The sequence below is a fragment of the Brachionichthys hirsutus genome, chromosome 13, assembly GCF_040956055.1.
Source record: "Brachionichthys hirsutus isolate HB-005 chromosome 13, CSIRO-AGI_Bhir_v1, whole genome shotgun sequence".
Lineage (NCBI taxonomy): Eukaryota > Metazoa > Chordata > Actinopteri > Lophiiformes > Brachionichthyidae > Brachionichthys > Brachionichthys hirsutus.
In genome coordinates, this window is record NC_090909.1 from 12,414,868 (window position 1) to 12,440,238 (window position 25,371).

Sequence of the window (25,371 nt, forward strand, 5' to 3'; positions counted from 1 at the left end):
TGCGTGTCCTCAGCGCAGCATTCGAGTGTAGTTCAGTGTTCTTGTGTTGCAATAAAAGCACCCACCGGGAGCAGCGTGCACGAGCTGAAGCAAGCTCAACTCCAGCGTGGTTCCTCTCCTTGAGCTCGCTACAATGTGATGCTGAAGAACTAAAGAAAGACGACGCGCGTCAGAATGTCGCTGACTTTGGGTCTACACGCAGTCTACGCACGGTCTACACGCAGCCTACACGCAATGTACACACAGTCTGCACGCAATCTGCATGCAGTATACACGCAGCCTACACACAGCCTACACGCAGTATACACGCAGTCTACATGCAGTATACACACAATCTACACGCAGTCCACACGCAATCCACACACAGTCTACACACAGTCTACACACAGTCTACACACAGTATACACGCAGTATACACACAATCTACACACGGACAACACACGTCAGAATGTTGCTGACTTTGGGTTTTAGCTAAGGTTATTTTCGATGATGTTTCACCATTCAGGCCCGATGGTCATCAGAGCGCCTCGGTCCGGCTCGGATCGTGCATTTCAGTAACGTCCAAATTGAACGGCATCCTTTGCCTTTTGTCCAGCATCCTCAATATTTAAGTGCAATAAATAGCCAGTTAGAGCTCAACTGTTGGGTTCAGAGCCTTCGCTGTAAATCTCTATCAGCCACAGCTGAGCTCTGTCTGCTGACCCGGCCGTGTTTTCTTAGCTGTTTTCAGTGTCCTGCTGTGAACTGATTTATGCTCGCAGTCCACGACTTTAAGACGAGCGCAACAAGAATGACTCATCTTCAAAAGGTTCCGCAAAATGTTTTACAACACAATACAACTGTTTGGGAACAGATGCCAGTCGGAAAAGCCCATTTTCTTCATCATATATTGAGTACCGTATTGGCCCAAATATAACACGGTGTTTTTTGCATTGAAATTAGGCTGAAAAAGTTGGGTCGTGTTATATATATAGATGGCGCCAGATATCGTTACAACGAATGGTGAACTGAACTCCCCAGGCTAAAGCAAACGCCTATCATTATTTTATTGCGATGTTTTTCCTTATTCATATGTTGCGAGATGTGGATGTGTGTGTGTGTGTGTGTGTGTGTGCGCGTGTGTGTTTGTGTGTGTGCGTGTCCAGCTGGGGCGTGTCCCGCCGGAGCGAGCGAGTGTGTGAGAGAGAAAGAGAGAGAGCGCAACTAGGAGACAGAGATATGCGAGCAATAGGAGGAAACAGAGTTTTGTTTCACAGTGCAAGTAAAATAAAGCAGCTTCAGTGATTCAGCACGTCTGGCCGGCGTCCATCTTGTGTTGCTGCGCTTCAGCCTTCGTCCCCAGCGTGGTCTGGAAGTTAACCCCGGAGGCGCTGGAGAACAACGATCCCCCCAGTTAGACTTCACTTTGATGGTTCATGCAGTTATTGCAATTTTGTTGTTTTATCAGTAGATTGGTTTATTTACATTTTAAAAACCGGAAGCCATTCATTTACAAATGTGATTGCACTTTAGTTCACATATTTAAATGTTCAGATATTAAGATGTGAGACAGTTTTTGCATGATTTGAATGTGGCAAAATAACATGCTTTTTCTCTCGAATTTATTGTTATAATCATTTGTTTCAGATGTACTGTAATTATTTTCTGTATAAAAATTGAAATTGGTGTTCAAAAAGTATTTTCTCAAACTTGAGTCTTGAAAAAGAGGGGGTCGTATTATATCCGGGGTCGTGTTATATTCAGGCCAATACGGAAATGTGTGTTCTATCTATTTGTTTTATCTTTGTGACTTCCATAACAAATACAGGTGGCTGAGGCGGGCCCCGGAGCGTTGGAATTATTTTCTTAATTGTATTCTTTACCTGAAGATAGTAAAGGAAATTTCCGCTTCTGAGTTCATATTTTTGGAACAATTTTGTAGATGACATAAACGTATTGTCATGAAAGAGATGATGGAGTTGAGAGATTCCCTTCTGTCCCCACATACCTACATGGAAAGCTTGATTGCTAGCCTGAAAGTCAGGGTTATTCCAGATTGGAGAGAACATGCAGGGTTCCAGTTTGGAGTTTGTAACTTCTAACGCTTTCCACCAGCCGGACAAGCTGGACGAAATTCAAGAGTCAAGATTCTTTTTTGTCATTATGTTAACATAATGTGAAGGCCCACGGCTTAAGGCACACATAGGAATATAAACGAAAACCAAAATCTCTCTTAAAGCAGCGACATATATACACAGAGAGAATGAGACATGGTCTGTGGCGATGCGTCTGGCCCTCCTCTGGACTCTGGAGGTGTAAACTGAGTCCAAATCAGGCAGACGGTGACCCACAATCCCCTGAGCGGTCCTCACCACCCGGGATAGGTCCTTCCTGTCCTGCGCCGTGCAGCTGCCGTACCACACGGTCGCACTGAGACACAGGATGCTCTCTATCGTGGCCCGGTAGAAGTTCTCAAGCAGCACAGAGGAGAGTCCAGCCCGCTTCAGCTTCCTGAGGAAGAAGAGCCGTTGCTGGGCCTTCTTCACCAGGTGTCTGGTGTTGAGTGTCCAGGAGAGGTCAGAGGAGATGTGGATGCCCAGGAATTTAATGTTCTCCACACGCTCCACTGCTTCCACCACTGCACTGGTGGAAGAAATCATCGGGTTTTTAAAACAGTTATGCCGTTTGATGGTTGTTGTGATAAAGGGGAGATCTGCGAGTCTAATATCCTTGCAGTCCTTCTGTTCCAATTCTAACCAGTAATTAGAGTCTCAACACTGAATAAACTAACTTTATGTGACACATTCTCGGACTTCAGAGTGTCGGAAGACTTTGTTTGTCTCACATTCTGGGCACAATGCCAAAGCTAACCTCATCAAGTGAAACCTTCAGTGTGCCTCAATGTGCATCATGAGATGTGATCAGTTGAAGACTGCGTGGTTTTGGAGTGCTTATACGTGATTTGCTTCTCTGGCAGTGGAAACTGATGCTGTATTGGTACTATGCTGCTACTACATCTCGTTCAGATGCCTCCTGGACACCTCCATCGGATGGTGGTCCGGGCATGGTCCACCAGGAGGATGCCTTGAGAAGACGGAGGACACGCTGGAGAGACTTTGTCTCTCGGCTGACCGGGCAATGCCTTGGGAAACTGCATTCGTAATCTCCAGATCTCCCGTGTGATTTCTTGGACGTCTTCAAGGATACCGCTTTCTCGCTGAGGAGCAAACAGAAAGGATTCAAATATTTCAGTGGAGGCTTTTTACTTTTTTCCATCCAGGAAATAAGCGACAGACTCACTTCAACTTCATATCAAAACCACCAAAATATATTGACACTATTCGTGACCAGCAGGGTAGGAAGGCATTTTAATTCTCCATAGACGAAGGTCTGTGAGGAGTTTGCATGTTCTCCCCGTGTCTGCGTGGGTTCTCTCCGGGTTCTCCGGCTTCCTCCCACCACCAAAAACATGCAGCCTAGGCTGATTGGTGACACTAAATTGCCCGTAGGTGTGAGTGTGTGTGTGGCTGGTTGTATGTCTCTGTGTTGCTCTGCGATGAACTGGCGGCTTGTCCAGGGTGTACCCCGCCTCTCGCCCATTGACTTCTGGGATTGGCTCCAGCTTGGCCCGCGACCCGATACCGGATTAAGCGGTTGGGACAATGAATGAATAGACGAAGGTTCTGGTCCCATTTCTGAAATAAAACTATTTATTATTATATGAGAATAGACTGCCTCAAAAAAAGTTAAGGCTTCTTCTGGCAGTGTCTGACAAAAGTTATTCTGTAAAACTATTGTTGCAGAATTCTGTATTTACCAACAATGACATGAAGATGAGTTGAAACACGCTTTTTCTTCTGAAAGTAAGTCATTTTTTATTTATATATTTACAGTGGCGGGCGGTGCATTTTACACCTAGGCCTTCAGTGAAGTCCTACTTAGTCCGACTTGAATAAATACCCCTCATAACACCATCATTTATGACACCACTGCTATAGAAATAATGTACAAACACACACTTACGCACTACTGGGTGCTGCATCACCTCAATCGTGTACAACACAGGATATTTTTTCCGGAGCATTTAAAAATCAATAAACTGCATCAGCAATTAAAACTTACCACTATACGTGGTACTATCAAAGTTATAAATAAAAGGGAATTTAACATTATTTTTCCAAAACGTTTTAAAGTCCACCATGAAGCTTTAAATTGCAAACTTGCAGTTTAATATAAGAAAGACTGCAACACAACGTGTTGTACTTCCACTACAATCCCACAGCTGCACCGGCGCACCACATTATTTACACACATTGCATTTACGGTATATCTGTGATTTTATTTCGTTATCATGTTAAATAAATAAAATGTTGGTACTCACCAAAACAGCTGTCCTGTTTGAAAACAAAATCCATTCTCCTTTCTTAAAGTTCCTAAATCCAGTGTTGCTCCAAACATTAAATCCATCCCTTGCAAACAAAAGGCATTCCCAGCAGAACAATTTGCAGCGACCCTCAGAAGTTTGAAGCCTGGAAGCGGCGTACCAATCCTTTCCCCACCTGGGACAGGTTAGCTAGCTCCGGAGCTAGCTTGAAGCTAGCTCCGGAGCTAGCTTGAAGCTAGCTCTCGTGAGCCGAAGCTAGTAGCTTCTCTGTAAAGGCCCGTCTTGAAAATGGCCTTTCAAGAATATCCACAACCAAATACACACTTTCCCCTCCTTCGGCCATTGTGGGTTAAAAGCGCAGGAATAATTGTGGTTTTATCTTCGGTGGGTCGCCGTACCGGTGCCAGCTGATTAGCTGATGACGCAATATGCCTAGCGCTGCCCTCTCACACGGAGTATCCAATCACAGGCAGGAAGGCCTTACTTTCACCAACTCGTGATCTGATTGGCTATCGCAACTGTCTATCAACTCTAAGAGCCAATCACAGGACGCGTTATTGAGTTGTGACGTGAGACAAGCAGGAAGGACTTGTTTCACCAACTCGTGATCTGATTGGCTATCGCAACTGTCTATCAACTCAACTCTAGGAGCCCGTTCCCTCACACAACACAGACGGCAAGCGGCGCTGATTCTGAAGGTCTCGGAAGGATAGTACTTGCCACTGGTACTATGAAATCCGCCTGGCAACACAAGCTAGCTGAATTCTGATTGGATAAAAACTCTCACCTAAAAATACATCACTGTAATATAATATAACATGAATGTGAATAATATATATATATATATACATAAAATTAAATTGATTTTATCATAAATATGATCATGTATTCTTGATTTCTGGTTATGTTAGGCAAGCAGAGAAGGCCTTGCATGCCCTGACCGCCCGCCACTGTATATTTATATCTATATATGTTTTACGAGATCATATTTTTAATAAACCTCAATTTTAAGTAAATAGGAACATCTGGATGTTTTTTGTATGCAGACTGGATTCAGTAGGACCCATGTTAGACCAATACCCATCTCCATAATGTTTATTTCATCAAGATCCTTCCATCGGTTTTTCCGTAATGCTGCAAAAACACAAACAAACAAACAAACACACATGACCTCCTTGGCGCAGGTAGAAACGTGTCCTGCGCGCCGCCGGCTGTAATGCGCGCCGCTGGCCGCGAGGGGGAGTCTGGAGCCCGCTGGACGTTCCGGAGGGAGGAGGCTCCCTCTTTGTGGGAACAGCAGAGGTCCCCCCCCGGTCAGCGGATTTCTCTAACCGGGCCACGCTTTCTCTCTGTCGTTTCCGCCGGTGTGAAGAAAGATGTGCACCAAGTCGTGGAGTTTGGAGCGTGAGAAGAATTGCGGCGCGGAAAGGACGCGGTGACGGAAGTCCTCCACAGAGATGTAAGACGACTTAAGCTGCGTAAGCCGACTTGGACTGTGACGCCTTCACTGCGTCAGCGAACAGCGCTGTGGGTCTCGGGCGAGCCGTTGAATGAGGTCGGTTTCGGGGTTGTGGCGTCTTGTTGTCGTGAACTGACGTCGGAGTGGAAGCCCCAGCGAGGCGCGGACCCGCGACCCCAGCGAGGCGCGAACCCGCGACCCCAGCGAGGCGCGGACCCGCGACCCCCGCATTCCAGCGTGGGAGCATCCGAAGCGCTGACAGGCTGGACTTCGGTCCAGGGGACAGGGCGAGAGGTCGACCCAGGAGGAGACACATGGACCTAGTGAGGGGGGGGGGGGGGGGGTGCTGAGGGCGGACATGGTGACGGAGGACCCCCCCCCTGGATGGGGGGGAGGGAGGACGTGGTGAGGGAGGCGTGGTGAGGGATGGGGGGGGGGGGAGGATGTAGAGAGTGGGGGGACGGGACGTAGTGACTTTAAGGTGTGGACATTAAGATGTGGACATTAAGATGTGGACATTAAGATGTGGACATTAAGATGTGGACTTTAAGATGTGGACTTTAAGATGTGGACATTAAGATGTGGACTTTAAGATGTGGACTTTAAGATGTGGACATTAAGATGTGGACTTTAAGATGTGGACTTTAAGATGTGGACATTAAGATGTGGACTTTAAGATGTGGACTTTAAGATGTGGACATTAAGATGTGGACTTTAAGATGTGGACTTTAAGATGTGGACTTTAAGATGTGGACTTTAAGATGTGGACTTTTAGATGTGGACTTTAAGATGTGGACATTAAGATGTGGACTTTAAGATGTGGACTTTAAGATGTGGACCTTTAGATGTGGACTTTAAGATGTGGACATTAAGATGTGGACATTAAGATGTGGACTTTAAGATGTGGACTTTAAGACGTGGACTTTAAGATGTGGACTTTAAGATGTGGACCTTTAGATGTGAATACTGGATCTGTGAACTGTTTCATAATCTCCATGGCAACGTGAGATTTGAGCGTACACATTGTGTATCTGTGTGTTGTCTGTCTTTCGGTGTCCTTGTCTCAGATCCAGTGATGGTCTGTGGACGGAACCAGAAGGTGCACCTTCGACTCCGATCTTGGCCCCCTCCTCATGAGTCCTAGATGAAGGTCAGACCCCCCCGGCCCCCCCGACCGGACTCATGGACGTCCTCAGCCTGCTCTCTTTCACCGTGACCTTGCTGGCATTTCTCAGCCCGTGCCTGACGACACCGACTCCGAGAGTTTCCTTCCCGCTGGGCAAGTCAAGACTTTCAGGCTCATTTATTCAGACTCACGATTTGACATTTTTAAAGAGCTTAAATGTGTTTTTCTGCTAGTTAAAGGTGAGAGGAGAAAAAAGTTACAGTAACAAAGTTTGATGAGCTGAAAAGATCTATCTATCTATCATCTATCTATCTCTATATCTATCATCTATCTATCTCTCTATCGATCTATCTATCTATCGATCTATCTATCATCTATCTATCTCGATATCTATCGCTATATCTATCTATCTATCATCTATCTATCGATTTATCTATCTATCATCTATCTATCTCTATATCTATCTATCTATCTATCATCTATCTATCTATCATCTATCTGTCTATCTATCATCTATCTATCATATATCTGTCTATATCTATCTCTATCTATCTCTCTATCTATCATCAATCTATCTATCATCTATCTATTATCCATCTATTTATCCATCTATTTATCCATCTATCCATCTCTCTCTCTCTCTCTCTCTCTCTCTCTCTCTCTCAATCGATTGGAGCTGAGCTATCCAGGCTGGCTTGACATTTGAGTCATGCTTTCATGCGGAGTGAATGAAAGGCTGAATCCCAGTGTTCCCTGCCGTGCAACAACAGGTGTTCCCGGGAGACGCCTGACCCACTTCGTCCGTCGTGATGTCAGCAACACCACCACACTCCTCCTCAGTGACGATGAAGAGACTCTGTACGTAGGCGCCCGGGACGCGGTGCTAGCGCTGGACGTTGGCCGCAAGGACGCGATGGCGCTGAGAGGACAGGTGGGGGCGCAAAAGGAAACTTCTCAGTCACAGCTGTGGTATCATTACAAGTTGGGTTGTGTGAACAGCTGGCAGCTTCTCACTTTGCCTACAAATTTGTCTCCAGCCGAACAATTTGGAAGTAGGTTTCAAGAAAAAGAAAGAAATAACCATTTATTTATTGAACAGTTTAAATCGGAGTTGATTCTCATAGTCGATGTAAAAAGATCGTTCTGCCAGTGGAGTGTGTGAGAAACAGCGACTGATGAAGGAAAAGCAAGTTAAACAGTTTCAATCGTCTCGTCTAAAGTATGTGACATAATGGCATTTATTAGATTTTCCTTTCATCCCACGTTAAGTGCAGCGTGTGTGGTGTCCTTTTGAAGCTGAAAGGAAGTTCGCTCTCCTCTTTCAGCTGGACTGGAGCCCTTCGGAGAAGGACCGGGAACAATGTTCCATGAAAGGCAAGAAAATGGCAAGTAGTTGATCGGTACTCATCAAATGCGGTGAGCTGGTTAATGTCACTATTCTGAAGAGCTCCTTTTCCACCAACGTTTCCAGAACCGTTGTCCAAGAGTTCATTCATTTGGTTAAAAGAGTCTGTGGTTTGCCGCTTCGCTGCACAGAGACGCGTTCAGGCCGTTAACGGCAAAGAACTGCGTCTCCGGCGCATCGCGGAGCAACGGAGACAAACTGTCCACGCACACAAACACACCGCGGACATCAGTGTATCGTAAATACCGATACATTGTGAAGTAACGGTGATCTGAAACGAATAACTACCATGGACTGCTGCAGAAATGGAGCTCTGTAAAGAGCTCCATTTGGCAACACAGATAATAACCGGATGCCAGAGACACCGAACACGACGACCGACCGCTGCTACTATTTTACGTCACATTAAACGAATCCTCGAGACAACAGAATTGAATTTTCTAATCGAATTACTCGATTTCATCGACGAATCGTTGCAGCCCTATCAATCAACGTGACCGAGGTGTCCTCGTAAGTGATTTGTCTCTCGGCTGGCAGAACTGGCGGAGGTGTCCGGGGACAGGGACGTTTAGAAATCACTGTTGTGACTGCTGCCTCCAGAACCCGGCCCCGCATAAGCGGTGGAAGATGGATGGATGGACAAATCAAACAGATTTCCGAGTATAATGAGTTTGGTTTAAATGAATGTTTACTGTGTTTTACAAAGTAGAGCTTATTTTGTAAGTATTGTTTTGCTCTCTAACACGCTTGAAACACGCATTGCTTTGCTGCATGCTTTGGTTTAACTGAAACATTTAACTTCTGTTTTTTTCAGACTGACTGTCCCAATTTTATTCGTGTACTGCAGTTTTTGAACACCACCCACATCTATGCCTGTGGAACATTTGCCTTCAGTCCACACTGCACCTACATTGTAAGTTTAACGGACTCTTTTCATATTGTGTCGGTGTGATAATGGTCATTGCTCAGGGCTTTTTACAAGTTATGCCGGGTTTGAAGCTTCATCTAAGTAAGTTTGGCCCTTGCTTAGCACTCGTTTGTGTTCACCAGATCTGTTCACCAGCTGCCCCCACCCTCTGATTTAACGTGCCACAAGGTGGTTATAATAGCCAGCCCGATGCTGGGCTATTGTAGTGTTGCCGGTAGTTCTTGGTTAGACGCACTCCAGCGGCTACGTCTTGTTTCCGCCTCTCCGTGTCAAAAGGGAGAGTCCAGAAGCGGTTTAAGCAGGTAAAAATTGTCCTCATTTATTACAAAATACAACAAAATTACACTCAATAAAAGTCGAGCATCTGGGTAAAACAATTCCGGCAAAGCGGTCAAAACCTGTATGCCCTTCCGGGTCAACACCTGGGCACCGCCTGATTGGCTCTGCCTTATATACACCTTATGGCCACAGCGCCACACAGTGCACAACATAGGAAACACATTCCATCAATTGCATTTGGCTCCTACAGTGGTAATCACAAGGTCCACTGATTAGGCACCTTGTACTGAAATGTGACATTTGTTAGGGGCATTGAAATCCCCGGAATCCCCAGTGAAATATCATCTCTAAGCCAGAAAAAAATCAGGCTCGGTTAATGAAAATGTTCAAATAGGTATGGATGATGTTATAATTGATCTGTGCATCACGGGAATCTACCTTTAATGTACACAGGAGATTGACAGTGTCGGTGGTATTATCTAATATACCAGTGCATTGACCACCTGGAAATATATTGTACCAGTGAGTTTAAGCAATTCTTTTGTTTTTTAATGATTTATTTAAATACTACTTATTAGGGCAAGGCAATATGGCTTAAAAAGTCTATCACAATATAAATTAGAAATATCACGATAATGGTATAAATGACGATATAAAATATTTAAGGCAAAATACTTCACAACTGCAGCTTTCATTAGGATTTAAGCCCTGAAAAGTACATTTCATGTTCAGTTTGGTAGCAAAATCAGTGCTGTGCCTGCGCTGTTGGCAACAAATTGTATATGAAAAGTCCATATCAACAGATTTATTTATTCAAAGGCACTTAAAAACCTCCTTCTGAAAAGTCCTCAACATAAGTATACCATCCTTGTTTTTAGACCTCACACCATTTGGCGCTGAAATGTCTGCATTTTCGCAGCATTGCCGTCCTCTTCCGAGTGCAGTAAGAGTGCGCTTGCATTGCTGGCAAATAATTGTGTACTGCTCTAGGGTAGGTCGAAAACCAAACCATTTCCAGACCACTGATGTCACTCCTTTTCTGCAAACTAATTCCTCCTCTCCAGCGTGGCTCGCTTCCAACACGCCCGCCATGTTTTTTCTCCATGCCGTATTGACCAACATGCGCATGCGTGCTCCATATTGCGAGATTTCAGCGTTATACCGGTGTAGTCTGAGTCTACACTGGTAGCGGTTTTGTACTGCCCAGCCCTACTACTAGGCATGAAGCTAATAGCAATCTAGCATTGATACATTATTGCACCATGTAAGCAGGCTGGAAGATGGAACCATTAGATTGTGTTTCAAGGCAGACCCAATTTAACTGAAACCGTTTCTATTTCTGCTTGAACTCTGTATGCAGAACTCTGAGACATTAACAATGAGCAGCAAGCTCGATGAAGGAAGAGGCCGCTGCCCGTATGACCCCTACCAACGCAACACTGCTATTATCGTGGGTAAGGCCATGTCACAGTTACGTTAACAGTTGAATTTAAACAATTCAATTCAGTTCAGTTTTATTTATATAGCACCAGATCATAACATAAAGTCATCTCAAGGCACTTTACAGGATTAGCAGGGAAAGACCTGCAGGGAAACACAGAACCCAACTTGACCCACAAGAGCAACGGAGGCAAGGAAAAACTTCCCTTTAACGGGCAGAAACCTTGGACAGAACCTAGGCTCATGGTGGACGGCCATCTGTCTGACCAGCTGGGTTGAGAGAGAGAGAGAGAGAGAGAGAGAATGGCAGGTCGGAGACGAGTCAAGGAGATGGATAGGGAAGTGATAGCGAGACAGAGCAGGAGCAGACAAAAACAAAATGCTAATGCTAGCGATATAAAGCTATAAATTCTAATGCTAGCAATATAAAGCTATAAATGCTAATGCTAGCGACGTGGACTTCAGTGTTGAGGGACACAGGTCCAGGTTCTGCAGCACCACGGACAGAAGGACCTGAAAGAGAAAGAGGGACAAACAGCGGGAGAGAGAGAACAAGACTACAGGGGAGAGAGAGATTACTGACATATATTTATAACATGAATAACCAGATAAAGAGGGAGGAGCTCAGTGTGTCATGATGTTAAGCCACCAATGCTGCCTAATGACAGCAGATTGATTATACTGATTACTGCATTGATTAGTTATAAGCTTTGTTAAAAAGGAAAGTCTTTAATCTACTCTTGAACATAGAGATGGTGTCTGTCTCATGAACCAATCAGGGAGCCGATTCCACAATAAAGGAGCTTGATAACTGAAGCTCCGCCCCCCTGTCTGCTCTTGGAAATGTTTGGAACCACGAGCAGGCCAGCATTTTGGGACCGCAGGGTTCTAGTGGGGCAATACGGGATAATCATCTCTGTAAGGGAAGGAGGGGCCTGGCCAGTGAGGGCTTTAAAAGTAAGTAGAAGGATTTTATATTCAATCCGTTCCCTAACAGGAAGCCAATGCAGAGACGCCAGAACAGGGGAAATGTGTTCTCTCAGTCTGGTTCCCGTCAAAACACAAGCTGCTGCATTCTGGATTAGCTGGATATGTTTAATAGACCTTTTTGGGCAGCCGGACAGTAAGGAGTTGCAGTAGTCCAGTCTGGAAGTCACAAAAGCATGGACTATTTTTTATGCATCTTTTCGGGCTAGTAGGTGCCTGACCTTTGAAATATTCCGAAGGTGAAAGAACGCAGTCCTTGAAATATGCTTTATCTGGGACTGAAAGGACAGGTCCTGATCAAAGATTACCCCCAGATTCTTGGACGTGGTGCTGGTGGACACTGAGATGCCATCGAGTTCAACTACAACACTAGAACAAACATTTCTGAGATGCTTTGGCCCAAGAACCAGAACCTCAGTTTTATTTAGATTTAATAACAGGAAGTTCTCGGTCATCCAGGAGTTAATGTCCTTAAGGCACGTCTGAAGTCTAACCAACTGATCGACTTTGTCTGGCTGAACTGACAGGTATAATTGTGTATCGTCCGCATAGCAGTGGAAATTTATGCTGTGTTTCTTAATAATGTTACCTAAGGGAAGCATATACAGCGTGAACAGAATAGGCCCAAGCACTGAACCCTGTGGAACTCCATATTTAACTTCAGTGTACGTAGAAGATTCATCATGAACACGTACAAACTGAAATCTATCAGATAAATATGAACTAAACCAGTTCAATGCAGATCCTCTAACACCAACAGATTGTTCCAGCCTCTGTAACAGAATCCGATGATCTATTGTGTCAAAGGCTGCACTGAGATCTAATAAAATAAGCAGAGACAAGTCCATTATCAGACGCTATTAAAGGTCATTGGTGACTTTAACTAATGCTGTCTCTGTGCTATGATGAGCTCTGAAACCCGACTGAAAAACCTCAAATAACTGATTGTCTTGTAAGAATTCACACAGCTGACTGGAAACTGCTTTCTCTAGAAGCTTTGACAGGAATGGAAGGTTTGAAATTGGCCGATAGTTAGCCGAGACATCAGGATCCAATGTTGGTTTTTTGAGAAGCGGTTTAATGACCGCTGTTTTAAAAGACTTGGGTACATAGCCTGTGAGTAAGGATAGATTAATCGTATTTAGCAAAGCAATTCTAATTGAGGGGAAGACTTCTTTAAGTAGCTTAGTTGGGACCGGGTCTAAGAGACAAGTGCACGGTTTAGATGAGGCAATAAGGGCGACAGTGGCGCAGTGGTTGAGAGGGTTGTCCTACGACCGAGAGGTTGGCGGTTTGATCCCCGGCTCAGGCGCATGTGTACACTGTTGTTGTGTCCTTAGGCAAGACACTTCACCCGCATTGCCCGGGCGCATGCGCACGCTGCGACCAGCAGCAGTTTGAACTGCTGTAAACCAAATTGCCCTCCAAGGGACAGATTAATAAAGTATTATTATTATTATAGCTGAACTCATTTGCTGCAAGTTAATGGGGGTGAAACTACCCAAGTAACTATCAAGAGTGACAGCCGTATCTCTACTTCCATCACTCAGGGAGGGGTCGATGCCACACAAAGGCAGACGCTGATGAATGACGTCCATAATCGATTTGATTTTGGCACGGAAGAAGTTCATGAAATCTTCACTACTGAGACCTGTCGGAACAGAAGGGTCAACAGAGCTGGAGCTTTGTGTTAGCCTAGCTACGGTGTCAGAGAGAAACCTTGGATTAGATTTGTTCTCTTCTATTAGAGATGAGTAATATGCTGCTTTAGCTTTGTGTTAGCCTAGCTACGGTGTCAGAGAGAAACCTTGGATTAGATTTGTTCTCTTCTACTAGAGATGAGTAATATGCTGCTCTAGCTTTGTGTTAGCCTAGCTACGGTGTCAAAGAGAAACCTTGGATTAGATTTGTTCTCTTCTATTAGAGATGAGTAATATGCTGCTTTAGCTTTGTGTTAGCCTAGCTACGGTGTCAGAGAGAAACCTTGGATTAGATTTGTTCTCTTCTACTAGAGATGAGTAATATGCTGCTCTAGCTTTGTGTTAGCCTAGCTACGGTGTCAAAGAGAAACCTTGGATTAGATTTGTTCTCTTCTATTAGAGATGAGTAATATGCTGCTCTAGCTTTGTGTTAGCCTAGCTACGGTGTCAGAGAGAAACCTTGGATTAGATTTGTTCTCTTCTATTAGAGATGAGTAATATGCTGCTCTAGCTTTGTGTTAGCCTAGCTACGGTGTCAGAGAGAAACCTTGGATTAGATTTGTTCTCTTCTATTAGAGATGAGTAATATGCTGCTCTAGCTTTGTGTTAGCCTAGCTACGGTGTCAGAGAGAAACCTTGGATTAGATTTGTTCTCTTCTATTAGATGAGTAATATGCTGCTCTAGCTTTGTGTTAGCCTAGCTACGGTGTCAAAGAGAAACCTTGGATTAGATTTGTTCTCTTCTATTAGAGATGAGTAATATGCTGCTCTAGCTTTGTGTTAGCCTAGCTACGGTGTCAGAGAGAAACCTTGGATTAGATTTGTTCTCTTCTATTAGAGATGAGTAATATGCTGCTCTAGCTTTGTGTTAGCCTAGCTACGGTGTCAGAGAGAAACCTTGGATTAGATTTGTTCTCTTCTATTAGAGATGAGTAATATGCTGCTCTAGCTTTGTGTTAGCCTAGCTACGGTGTCAAAGAGAAACCTTGGATTAGATTTGTTCTCTTCTATTAGAGATGAGTAATATGCTGCTCTAGCTTTGTGTTAGCCTAGCTACGGTGTCAGAGAGAAACCTTGGATTAGATTTGTTCTCTTCTATTAGAGATGAGTAATATGCTGCTCTAGCTTTGTGTTAGCCTAGCTACGGTGTCAGAGAGAAACCTTGGATTAGATTTGTTCTCTTCTATTAGAGATGAGTAATATGCTGCTCTAGCTTTGTGTTAGCCTAGCTACGGTGTCAGAGAGAAACCTTGGATTAGATTTGTTCTCTTCTATTAGATGAGTAATATGCTGCTCTTGCCTTGTGGAGCGTCTTCCTGTACATTTCCAGGCTGTTTTTCCAGATTAAACAAGACTCCTCCAATTTAGTTGAGCGCCATATTCTCTCCAGTCTTCTGGCTGTTTGCTTTAACAATCTAATCTCAGTATTGAACCACGGAGCTTTCCTTTTTGGTTTTAGTTTTTTAATTCTTAAGGGGGCGATGGAGTCAAGCGTCGTGCGCATCAAGTCCCCAGCACCACCTACAAGATGATCTATGTGGGAGGGGCTAAAGTTACCACACGACTCCTCAGTAATGTTAAGGCTTGATAAAGAGTTTAATGCTGATGGGATCACTTCTTTGAATTTAGCAATAGCACCATCAGACAGACATCTAGTCAAGGCAGTTCTGTTTGATGGAACGTAGTCCAATAATACAAACGTAAAAGTGATGAACTTGTGGTCTGATAAAAAAGGGTTCAGTGGAAATACAATTAATTGATCAATATCAATACCATACGTGAGAACCAGATCCAGGGTATGATTAAAGCTGTGGGTGGGTTCTTTCACTCTCTGGGAGGAGCCAATTGAGTCCAGTAATGAGAGGAAGGCAGTAGCAAGGCAGTCGTCACTGACATCTACATGAATGTTAAAATCTCCCACAACAAGAATCTGTTCTGCTTTCAGAACTAAGCTTGTTAAACATTCAGAACATTCTGACATGAAATCAGAGTCTGGGCCTGGAGGGCGGTAAACTATAACAATCAGGACTGGCTAGCTTGATTTCCATGTTGGAAGTGACAGACTCAGAATAAGACTCTCAAAGGAGGTATAGTTTAATTTAGGTTTAGTGTTAATCTGGAGCTCAGAGTTATAGATGGCTCCAACTCCACCTCCTCGGCCGGCGTCTCCAGAAATGTGAGAGTTAACATAACTCTGAGGTGTGGCTTCATTTAAACTGAAATAATCTTCAGGACCCAGCCAGGTTTCAGTCAAACAGAGAATATCAACATGCTGATCTGAAATGCCTTCGACGCCAAAGAGCGAATATTCAAAAGTCCACATTTAATGGTTTTACTATTATTAATTTCTGTGGCGGCAGTTTTTATTTTCATAAGGTTTCCAGCAGTAACACGTCTCCTGTACAATTTAACAATCTTAGGGGGTCGGGGAGCAGACACCATCTCTATAGACACCATCTCTATGGGGTTCTGTGTGGGGTTCTGGATGGGGTTCTGGATGGGTGACTGATCCAGAGGACGCTCAGAGATGGGTGTAGGACTACATCTCTGACTCCTGGTCCCGACTCTGGATTGTCAGGGTTTTGGTTGTCTAACAAACTCGGTCAGATTGCTATAAATGAGAGCTGCGCCACCAAACGTAGGATGGACACCGTCTCTCCTAATAAGACCAGGTTTTCCCCAGAATGTCTGCCAGTTATTTACGAAGCCCACGTTGTTTTCCGGACACCACCTAGACAGCCAGCGGTTGAATGACGACATGCGGCTAAACATATCGTCACCCGTCAGATTGGGGAGGGGGCCAGAGAAAACTACGGAGTCCGACACAGCCTGGCATACGTTGACAAATCAACAAATTCCAAACACGCGGCACCTTGTGCCAGGAAACCGGTGATTGTGTGGCTCCCAGATGCAGAGACAATATGCAGAAAGTGAGTCTTCGGTTCTTTAACACAAAACACTATTTATATCAAAATTCAAAGTAGCAAAGAAACGACTGGCATCAATAACTAATGGAAAAAACTCAGCCAAACGAAGAACAGACTGATGTCACCAAACCGAGACCGGAGGAAGAACTGGGAAGCAGGAACTCAGAAAGGCTTGCATTGTCAGAGGGAAACGCATAATCTGGCAGAGGCCAGGCAGGTGAAAATGGTACACCGCACGCCAAGCTGTTCATCCTTCCAAGACTTTGCCGCAGAGTATTGTAAGGTGTTCGATGGCGTCACCGAGGGTCCCGACGTCGGCGCGTCACAGACTACAGCATCGGCTTCTGCACCCGGGCTCGTTGAAGTCGCAGTGTGGCACGTTTCTCTCAGGTTTAAGGGATTAGATGACAATCTCCCCTACTCACTGAATGGATTAATTGAACGGACCTCGCATGTGGAACACTCCTCAGTTAGGACCCGCCCTCTTCCTAAAACCATAGGAGCTGCTACTCACTAGCAGATGAGGGGGAAGGGCCCACGCAGGTGGGTTGCACCAGTCTCTTGTCCAAGACGTGGGAGCAACATTGGTGGGGAACCATTTGCCTCTCCTGTGGCCAGCTCAGCCATTTTGTCTGTGTCTTCTGTAAAAGGGTCGGACTCATCATTAGGAGGAGGAATACAGGTGAGTCCTGTCTCCAGGAGTTCCCCCGGCTCCATTGTCAAAATCCCACAATGTTGACTGGCCCATTTGGTCGATCTTTGGCTGGAGTCCAGTTAAGCATGCGGCTGCTGAACAACTGGTATCTTGTTGACCCCCAAATGATTGTGATTGTTGGTGAGTAAATTGAATGATTTTTTTACAAGACATGATTAAAAAAAAAATCAATTAAATGAGAAAAGAAATCCTGTTGTTTTGTTTTTTGTTTTGTATCCAGACGGGTATCCGGATCACTCTCAAAAGTTAATGGGAATTATGTTAGGCCAAGACCCATCTTCAGATCTTTTTCTAGATCCATCCAGCAGTTTTTCCGTAATCCTGCTAACAAACAAATGTCATCAACATAATCTTCTTGGCGGAGGTAATGATTCCCTATGAGCAGGCATCATTTGTCCCTCTTCCTCCGCCAGAGCGGGATTCTTCTTTGTGGAATAAAAGGACCCGCCGCTGTGTATCAACTATCCTGACCCAGGAAAATGTGCCCACACTGTGGAAGACCTCCTACCTGGTTACTGTCCAGAAGTCATGTCCCTTTGATCCCAAAGACTACTGTGACTCATAGCCCTCACATCTCATGTGATGAAGGTTCTGGAGAGGATGTTCTTGGCTGTTCTTGGCTGGTCTCTGTCCGCAGGTGAAATCTTCACTTGACTCTGCCGTTTGCTTTCCAGCCTTGTCTGGGAGTGGAGGATGCAGAGACTCACTCACACCAGAATGGTGCTGGCTGCATGGTGAGAGTCACCTTCTTTGGTTTCTCCAGTGCATTCAACGCCATCCAGCACAGTGAGAGAGAAGCTAGACTCAGCCACGGTCTCCTGAGTTACTGCCGACCTGTAAGACAGGCCACAGCTTGTCCGACTTGGGGCTGCTCTGTCTGTGGTGGTGGTGGTGAGTAACGTTGTAGCCCCACAATGGACTGTGCTTTCTCCATTCCTCTTCACCCTGTACACTTTCAGCTTCAGTTCAGTTCAGTTCAGTTGGTCCCCTTGTAGAAGTTCTCTGACTCTGCAGTGGTTGGATGTATATGTGGTGGAAGGGAGGAGTGCAGAGCGCTGTGAGTTGCTTTGTGGAGCGGTCTGGGAGGAACCATCTGTTACTGAATGTGGCCAAGACTAGGGAGATAGTGATAGACTTCAGGAAGAAGAGCACGGCCACATGGCCCCTGAGCATCCTCGGAGAGGACATCAAAGTGTTGAACTACAAAGTACCTGGGCGTCCACATCGACAGCATATTGAACTTGAAGACCAACACTGAGGCTGTATACAGGAAGAGGATGAGCAGACTCTACTTCCTGAGGGAACTGAGATCCTTCAGAGTGTGCAGCAAGATGTTGGATATCTTTTATCAGGCTATTGTTGCCCCCGTCCTCTGCTGTAGTCTGTTGGGGAGGCAGCATCGGAGCCTGGGACACCAACAGACTGAACAAACTCATCAGGAAGGCTGGCTCCCTGATTTGCAGCAAACGGGACACTCTGGAAGCTGTGGTGGAGAGGAGGACTGGACTGATCACAAAAATATATTCCCTGTGCCAAAAGGCTGAATTCACGTCAGGCCCAGTGAGCTCTGTTTCTCCCCCTTTTTAAAATGTCCCTGTCCTGTCGTCCAGGCTTCCGCAACGCAAAGCCTAATGATCTGTCCCGTCAGTTCTTTGAGGGTGAGGTGACCTCTGCCAGCTCCGACACCATCCTCCTGTCCCATTGCTTGGTTGCCCCTTTCACCGGGGACAGCCAAGAAAGAGTGAAAGCCGGGACCCAGTTCCTGCCCCCTGACCATCTATTTGTCCCAGTTGCTCTCTGCTCTGACCTTCTCCAGTGGACCCAAATCTCCAGACTCACCTGTCACCCTCCCATCAGGCCCCTGCCCTCAACGCCTGTGGAGAGAGTATGTCCACAACATCTTGACGAGTTCAGCCGCAGGACTCTTTTCTGTGTTCTTACAGGTTCCAACCTTCTTTGTTTCCGGCTCATGAGAAGAGGTTTTATGGCCATCAGTCCAGACCTTCATCTGCCGCTGCTGCAGGACTTGGACACAAGCTGACTGCTACTCAGCCATGGCAAACAGCCATTAGCACCAGGGCCCCCATCTACCAGATGGGACAGAAAGTGTGGCTTTCCATCCAGGACTTACCTCTCCTGCAGGAGTCCAAGAAGCTGGCACCTCGGTTGATCAGTCCCTTCAAGATCCTAATGACGAATAATTCTGGGCAATTAGGTTGAAGTTACCCCAATCAATGTGAATCCACCCCACATTCCACAGCTCCTGATCTCCCGTTGTCGAGGGAGGGGTCCCCAGTATCTCGTCAACTGGTATTACACAGTCCTGAGGAACGATCATGGGTCTCTGCGCGGTCCATCCTGGACATCCTGCCAACCCGATCAACTGTCATAGACCTCCACTTTGGTCAAGGGCACTAAGAGAAAGACTTCAATGCCCCAGAGTCTTGAGTTAGTTAGCGGGGGGGGGGGGGGGTAATGTGGATGATATCCCCCCTTCTGAGTGAGGTGTCTTCAGGCCAAGAAATAAAGGTCAACGGGGACGTCTCCAATGAGTTTTACTTTTCTAAACTGTTATTTTTTTGCTGAATTTCTAATGACAGTGCTCGTGTCAATTATGTGGTCTCTAATCTTGGGAAAAGATGACGTGTGTATTTTCTTTAAATCTATATTTTCTTTACAGATGGAGAACTTTACACTGGCACAGTGGCGGACTACAGGGGGAATCGGCCAGTCATCTCCCGACACCTCAGTAAGGGCCAACATGTTGACCTGAAGTTGGATGATACATTAGGATGGCTGGAGGGTGAGTCACAGACACGTAGTTCCATATCCAGTTAATTGTTTTAGCACTGCTAACTACTGATCCGATACTTTAATACATAAAAAATAAAGAAGAGTCAAAAACGGATCCAGGATGTCCCTTATTTTTTATTCTATTATTGCTGAATTTCAACATTTAACTCTTAAACAGAGCACTTCTGTGTTGGTGCTTGAACATTCAAGTAATAAATTAAATACTTGTTTCACTTTGGACTTGGACTAGAGCAACAGGAAATATTAAATGCGAGTATTTAAAATAAAATAAACAGCAGCTCCATCGCCAGGTTTTTGCCATCCACTTCAGAATAGGTCCACAGCGCAGCTGTACTCGCGCGACTAGCTTCAAGCTGCTTCCCTGTTTTGCACCGCTTGATGGCTTTCAACCAATCGTGTCACAGGAAGTGATGTCATTGTGCTGACGGTGTGAAGGGTGACCATCTTGTGCAGAGAATGTCTGGCGAAAAAGCATTCTAGCAACACCAAACCTAACACAAATGAACTTTGTGGAACAGTTGTGCCTCTTGTGCCTTATTCTAATGATATGGGGTACCAATTAGCATGTTCGTGCTTTACTGATTACACATGTATTGACCACGACAACTAATTGTGCCTTTCAATATTTATTAAGGTTCGTCGTCTCCATGCAACATATGAATCTTCAGATGACTTTTGAGAAGGTTTTCACACTGTTTTCACACTGTGTTTTTATATTCTTCGTGTCCACTAACTTACGTCTTTGCTGTGTGTTTTCCTGTAGATCCAACTTTCATCAGCACGAGTTTCATTGCCGATGAGGAGAAAATCTACTTCTTCTTCAGTGAAGTGGGCCGAGAGTATGACTTTGTGGACAAATTTATTGTCTCTCGTGTTTCTCAGATCTGCACGGTAAGGCTAAAACAATGTGCCTCCTGCATGAAGTTCTCAAATAGTGTTGAGTGAAAAAAGAGATGAGGAGTTATACACTGAGTTTTAACATCACATTCATGCACATGTTGTATATTTTTCCATAATAGATGTCTATTTCTCTGAGATATTTTTTTATTATCGTGTAAAACATGAATGCATATACTCAACAAGAATATAAACACAATATTTTTGCTCCCGGCGCGTGTAGAAGAAGACTCGTTTCCACATAAAGTGCTCCTCTTGTGTGCGAATACAGTAGGAAAAGTATGGATTTGAAAAACAAATCCATATGGGTACATCTTTATTGTTTGTCATAGCACACAACGCACAAAAAAACTTGTTTTCACCGTATGACAATGGGGCCCCTCCAAACAATTTAAACACACACACACACATATACTATATGACATATATTGCCCAAAGTATTTGCTCAGCAATCCAAATCATTGAATTCGGGTGCTCCAATCACTTCCACGGTCACAGGTGTGCAAGTCAACAGATACAGAGCTCTAAACTCGTGTGCAGACGAGAGAGCTTCATGGAGCGAGCAGCTGCATCCAAGCCTGACGTCACCAAACAAGAGGCAAAGCAGTGATGATGATGACGAATATATTCATTTGATAGAATGTTAGGGCAGTACAAGTACAGTCAAACAGTAGTATGTATTACCAGTGGCGGGCGGTCAGGGCCTGCAAGGCCTTCTCTGCTTGCCTAACATAACCAGAAATCAAGAATACATGATCATATTTATGATAAAATCAATTTAATTTTATGTATATATATATATATTCTTCACATTCATGTCATATTATATTCCAGTGATGTATTTTTAGGTGAGAGTTTTTATCCAATCAGAATTCAGCTAGCTTGTGTTGCCAGGCGGATTTCATAGCACCAGTGGCAAGTACTGTCCGTCCGAGACCTTCAGAATCAGCGCTGCTTGCCGTCTGTGTTGTGTGAGTGAACGGGCTCGTAGAGTTGAGTTGATAGACAGTTGCGATAGCCAATCAGATCACGAGTTGGTGAAACAGGTCCTTCCTGCTTGTCTCACGTTACTAGTCAATAAAAGTCAATAACGCGTCCTGTGATCGGCTCTTAGAGTTGATAGACAGTTGCGATAGCCAATCAGATCACACGTTGGTGAAAGTAAGGCCTTCCTGCCTGTGATTGGATACTCCGTGTGAGAGGGCAGCGCTAGGCATATTGCGTCATCAACTAATGCCGACGTCGTCCAACTCCGGAGCTAGCTAACCTGTCCCAGGTGGGGAAAGCATTTGTACGCCACTTCCAGGCTTCAAACTTTTGGCTTGCAGCTTCCGAGGGTCACAGCAAATTGTTCTGCTGGGAATGCCTTTTGTTTGCAAGGGATCGATTTAATGTTTGGAGCAACACTGGATTTAGGAACTTTAAGAAAGGAGAATGGATTTTGTTTTCAAATAACTGTTTTGGGGGACAGCTGTTTTGGTGAGTACCAACATTTTATTTATTTAACATGATGACGAAATAAAATCACAGATATACTGTAAATGCAATGTGTGTAAATAATGTGGCGCCGGTGCAGCTGTGTGATTGTAGTGAAAGTACACAACGAGACAAATGTGGCCGTTTTGTTGCGGTCTTTCTAATATTAAACTGCAAGTTTGCAATTTAAAGCTTGCCTAGATTCTTGGTGGACTTTAAAACGTTTTGGACAAATAATGTTAAATTCCCTTTTATTTATAGCTTTGATAGTACCACGTATAGTGATAAGTTTTAATTGCTGATGCAGTTTGTTGATTTTTAAATGCTCCGGAAAAAATATCCCGTGTTGTACACGATTGAGGTGATGCAGCACCCAGTAGTGCGTAAGTGTGTGTTTGTACATTATTTCTAAAGCCGTGGTGTCATAAATGATGGTATTATGAGGGGTATTTATTCAAGTCGGACTAAGTAGGACTTCACTGAAGGCCTAGGTGTAAAATGCACCGCCCGCCACTGTGTATTACAGTACGATCACTACTGGAGCCCTGCACCCAGCATGGGGGTTACTGCCCGTAGTGCCCCGATCACTACACTGTCACTACACCTTGGAAAAACAGAATCTATTCTTTTTGGGTCAAGACACTCTCTAAGTGAGATAAATGTTAATGATTTCAAGGTCACAGTCGATAATACAGCAATCTCCAGCAAAGAAGAGATTACCTATTTGGGCTGTGTTCTTGACAAATACCTGTCTGGCGATAGTATGGCAACTAAGGTGATCAAAATAGTGAATGCAGCTCTGCCCTCAGTCCCCTCAATCCCTGCATACCTGAATAAACATCTCCACAGATTTAGTGACACCCACAGCCACAACACTAGAGGGAGCTCAAACAACAACCTGATTACCCCCTCCTATAGGACTAACATGGGTAAATCATCTTTTTACAATACTGCCCCCTAAGGGTGGAACTGTTTGACTCCTGCCCTCAAAACATGCACCTCTTTGGCCTCCTTCAAAACGGCCCTAAAAATACACCTTTCAGGGGGACAGAAACGGAGATAGTCATCACGACTCTCTCTGGATCAACCCCCCCCCCCCCCTTTTTTTTGTCCATCTATGTTGTACATATTATGTGTCTTTTTATATTGTTATTTTGCATCAATCGAGTAATTTAATATTAGTTTTATTGGTATTGTTAAATGTCGATGATTTATGTACGAAGGACTTTCAACGGAAACAAGACCGCAAGGGCTTTTTAGAAATGCTCCTCTTGACAGGATGTTTGACTGTATTTGTACTTGTACTGTAATACATGCTACTGTGTGACTGTACTTGTACTCTAACATTCTATCTAATAAATATATTAATCATCATCAGCCATGCTCTGGCCCGGGACTTGAGCCGGCAACCCTCCAGTTTGCAACCAGAGTCCCCACCACTGAGCCACTGCCCCCCCCCCCCCCCCCCCCCCCTTGATGCCTTCTACTTTTCTCATGCGACAGAGCGACGTCGGCGGCCAGCGGACCCTGCAACGACGCTGGACCACATTTGCCAAAGCGCAGCTTTTGTGCCAAGCTGAAAATGAGCTACCCTACAATGTGATCCAAGACATAGACACTCTCCCACCAGCAGAGGGCGCCCCTCTGGATGACACCCTCTTTTATGGCATCTTCACTTCACAATGGTCAGTAAGCTGATGGGTAATTTTACATAACTTTAGGATTTTGTTTGATGCACATTTTGCCTAAAGAACAGCATCAGTTCTTCTTAGGTGCACTTTTGTCTCGTCTAGTTAGTTCCAGACATCCTGGAACCACAGATTCCATCATGCTTCCACGTTTTGAGTGTCTATATATGTGTGTGTGTATTTTACATATTCGTTTTTCCATCAACCAGGTCTGTCAACTCTGGACGATCAGCTGTGTGTTCGTTCCGCCAGGCTGATATCAAGTCCGTTTTCAATGGTAACTACAAAGTCCTCGACCGGGACACCTTAAGGTGGAGCACGCGGGTCCGCGAGAAGGTCGCAAACCCCGGAGAGGTAAGAAGCCGCTGCTGATTGAGTTCTCCAGCGAGGCGAGATGCTGCTGCTGGAAATGAGGTTTTACCAGAGAAAAATGGATAGTTATTGATTTAAACAACAATTAGTACTACAACAAGTGTTAATAATAAATAACCAGATAAATAGCTTAATCAATACATGCACATTAAATAATAGTGCATTCATTCACCTTGTTGAGGACAATCAATCATCTCATCTTCAGCCTCAGTAGAATCATTGCGTAGAAGTAGCAGAAGCGTCCTCCGTGTGTCTTCGGCTTTAGAACTGTGTGGGTGCTGAGTATGAGTTCATATGGAATGTATTACATTATTATTATTAAGTCCGTGTGTCTTAATATATTTTTTTATATATACCAGTAAATATCTCCAAACACAATTTGCATGCAGAACATGTGATTTCTGTGTCTGTCTCTTCGTGTGGAAGTGTGGCCTCCACAACGCGTCGGACAACGCGCTGCGCTTCGTCAAAGACAACTTCCTGGCTGATAAGACTGTGCGTCCAGCGGGAAGACGTCTGACCTTGGTGTCTGCTGAGCACAGATACAGTCATCTGACTGTCCAGAGAGTCCGAGACTACACGGTCCTGTTCCTGCTGACAGGTACGCCACGTGGACACAAGGACAAATCACCGGCAGTATAAAATGAGTGATGGATGGATGGGGGGGTAGAGAGAGAGGGAGAGGAGCGAGACAAATAGAGAGAGAGAGAACTCGACAGAACCATATTTCACTGAGCGGCCGACACGGACCGCTGCACCAGGGCGATTGGGTTGCTCCAGAGAGATTGGGTTGCT

General features: G+C 44.8%; 2 protein-coding genes across 2 annotated transcripts in view; one reads left to right on the forward strand and one right to left on the reverse strand.

Annotated features, from left to right (window-relative positions):
• The first annotated feature begins 7,004 nt into the window (after nt 1–7,004).
• Nucleotides 7,005–25,218, forward strand: LOC137903330 (semaphorin-4B-like). Its single transcript, XM_068747482.1, has 10 exons — nt 7,005–7,101; nt 7,719–7,879; nt 8,274–8,333; nt 9,168–9,266; nt 10,921–11,014; nt 20,010–20,132; nt 20,907–21,034; nt 24,020–24,201; nt 24,414–24,558; nt 25,003–25,218. The coding sequence occupies exons 1-10, from the start codon at nt 7,005–7,007 to the stop codon at nt 25,216–25,218; spliced, it is 1,305 nt and encodes a 434-aa protein (XP_068603583.1).
• An 86-nt stretch (nt 25,219–25,304) lies between these two features.
• Nucleotides 25,305–25,371, reverse strand: part of LOC137903331 (tropomyosin alpha-3 chain-like) — an 8,105-nt gene continuing 8,038 nt past the window's right edge. Inside the window, exon 9 of the mRNA XM_068747483.1 lies at nt 25,305–25,369. Within this exon, the coding sequence (XP_068603584.1) occupies nt 25,305–25,369 (65 nt within the window). The remainder of the gene's footprint in view (nt 25,370–25,371) is intronic.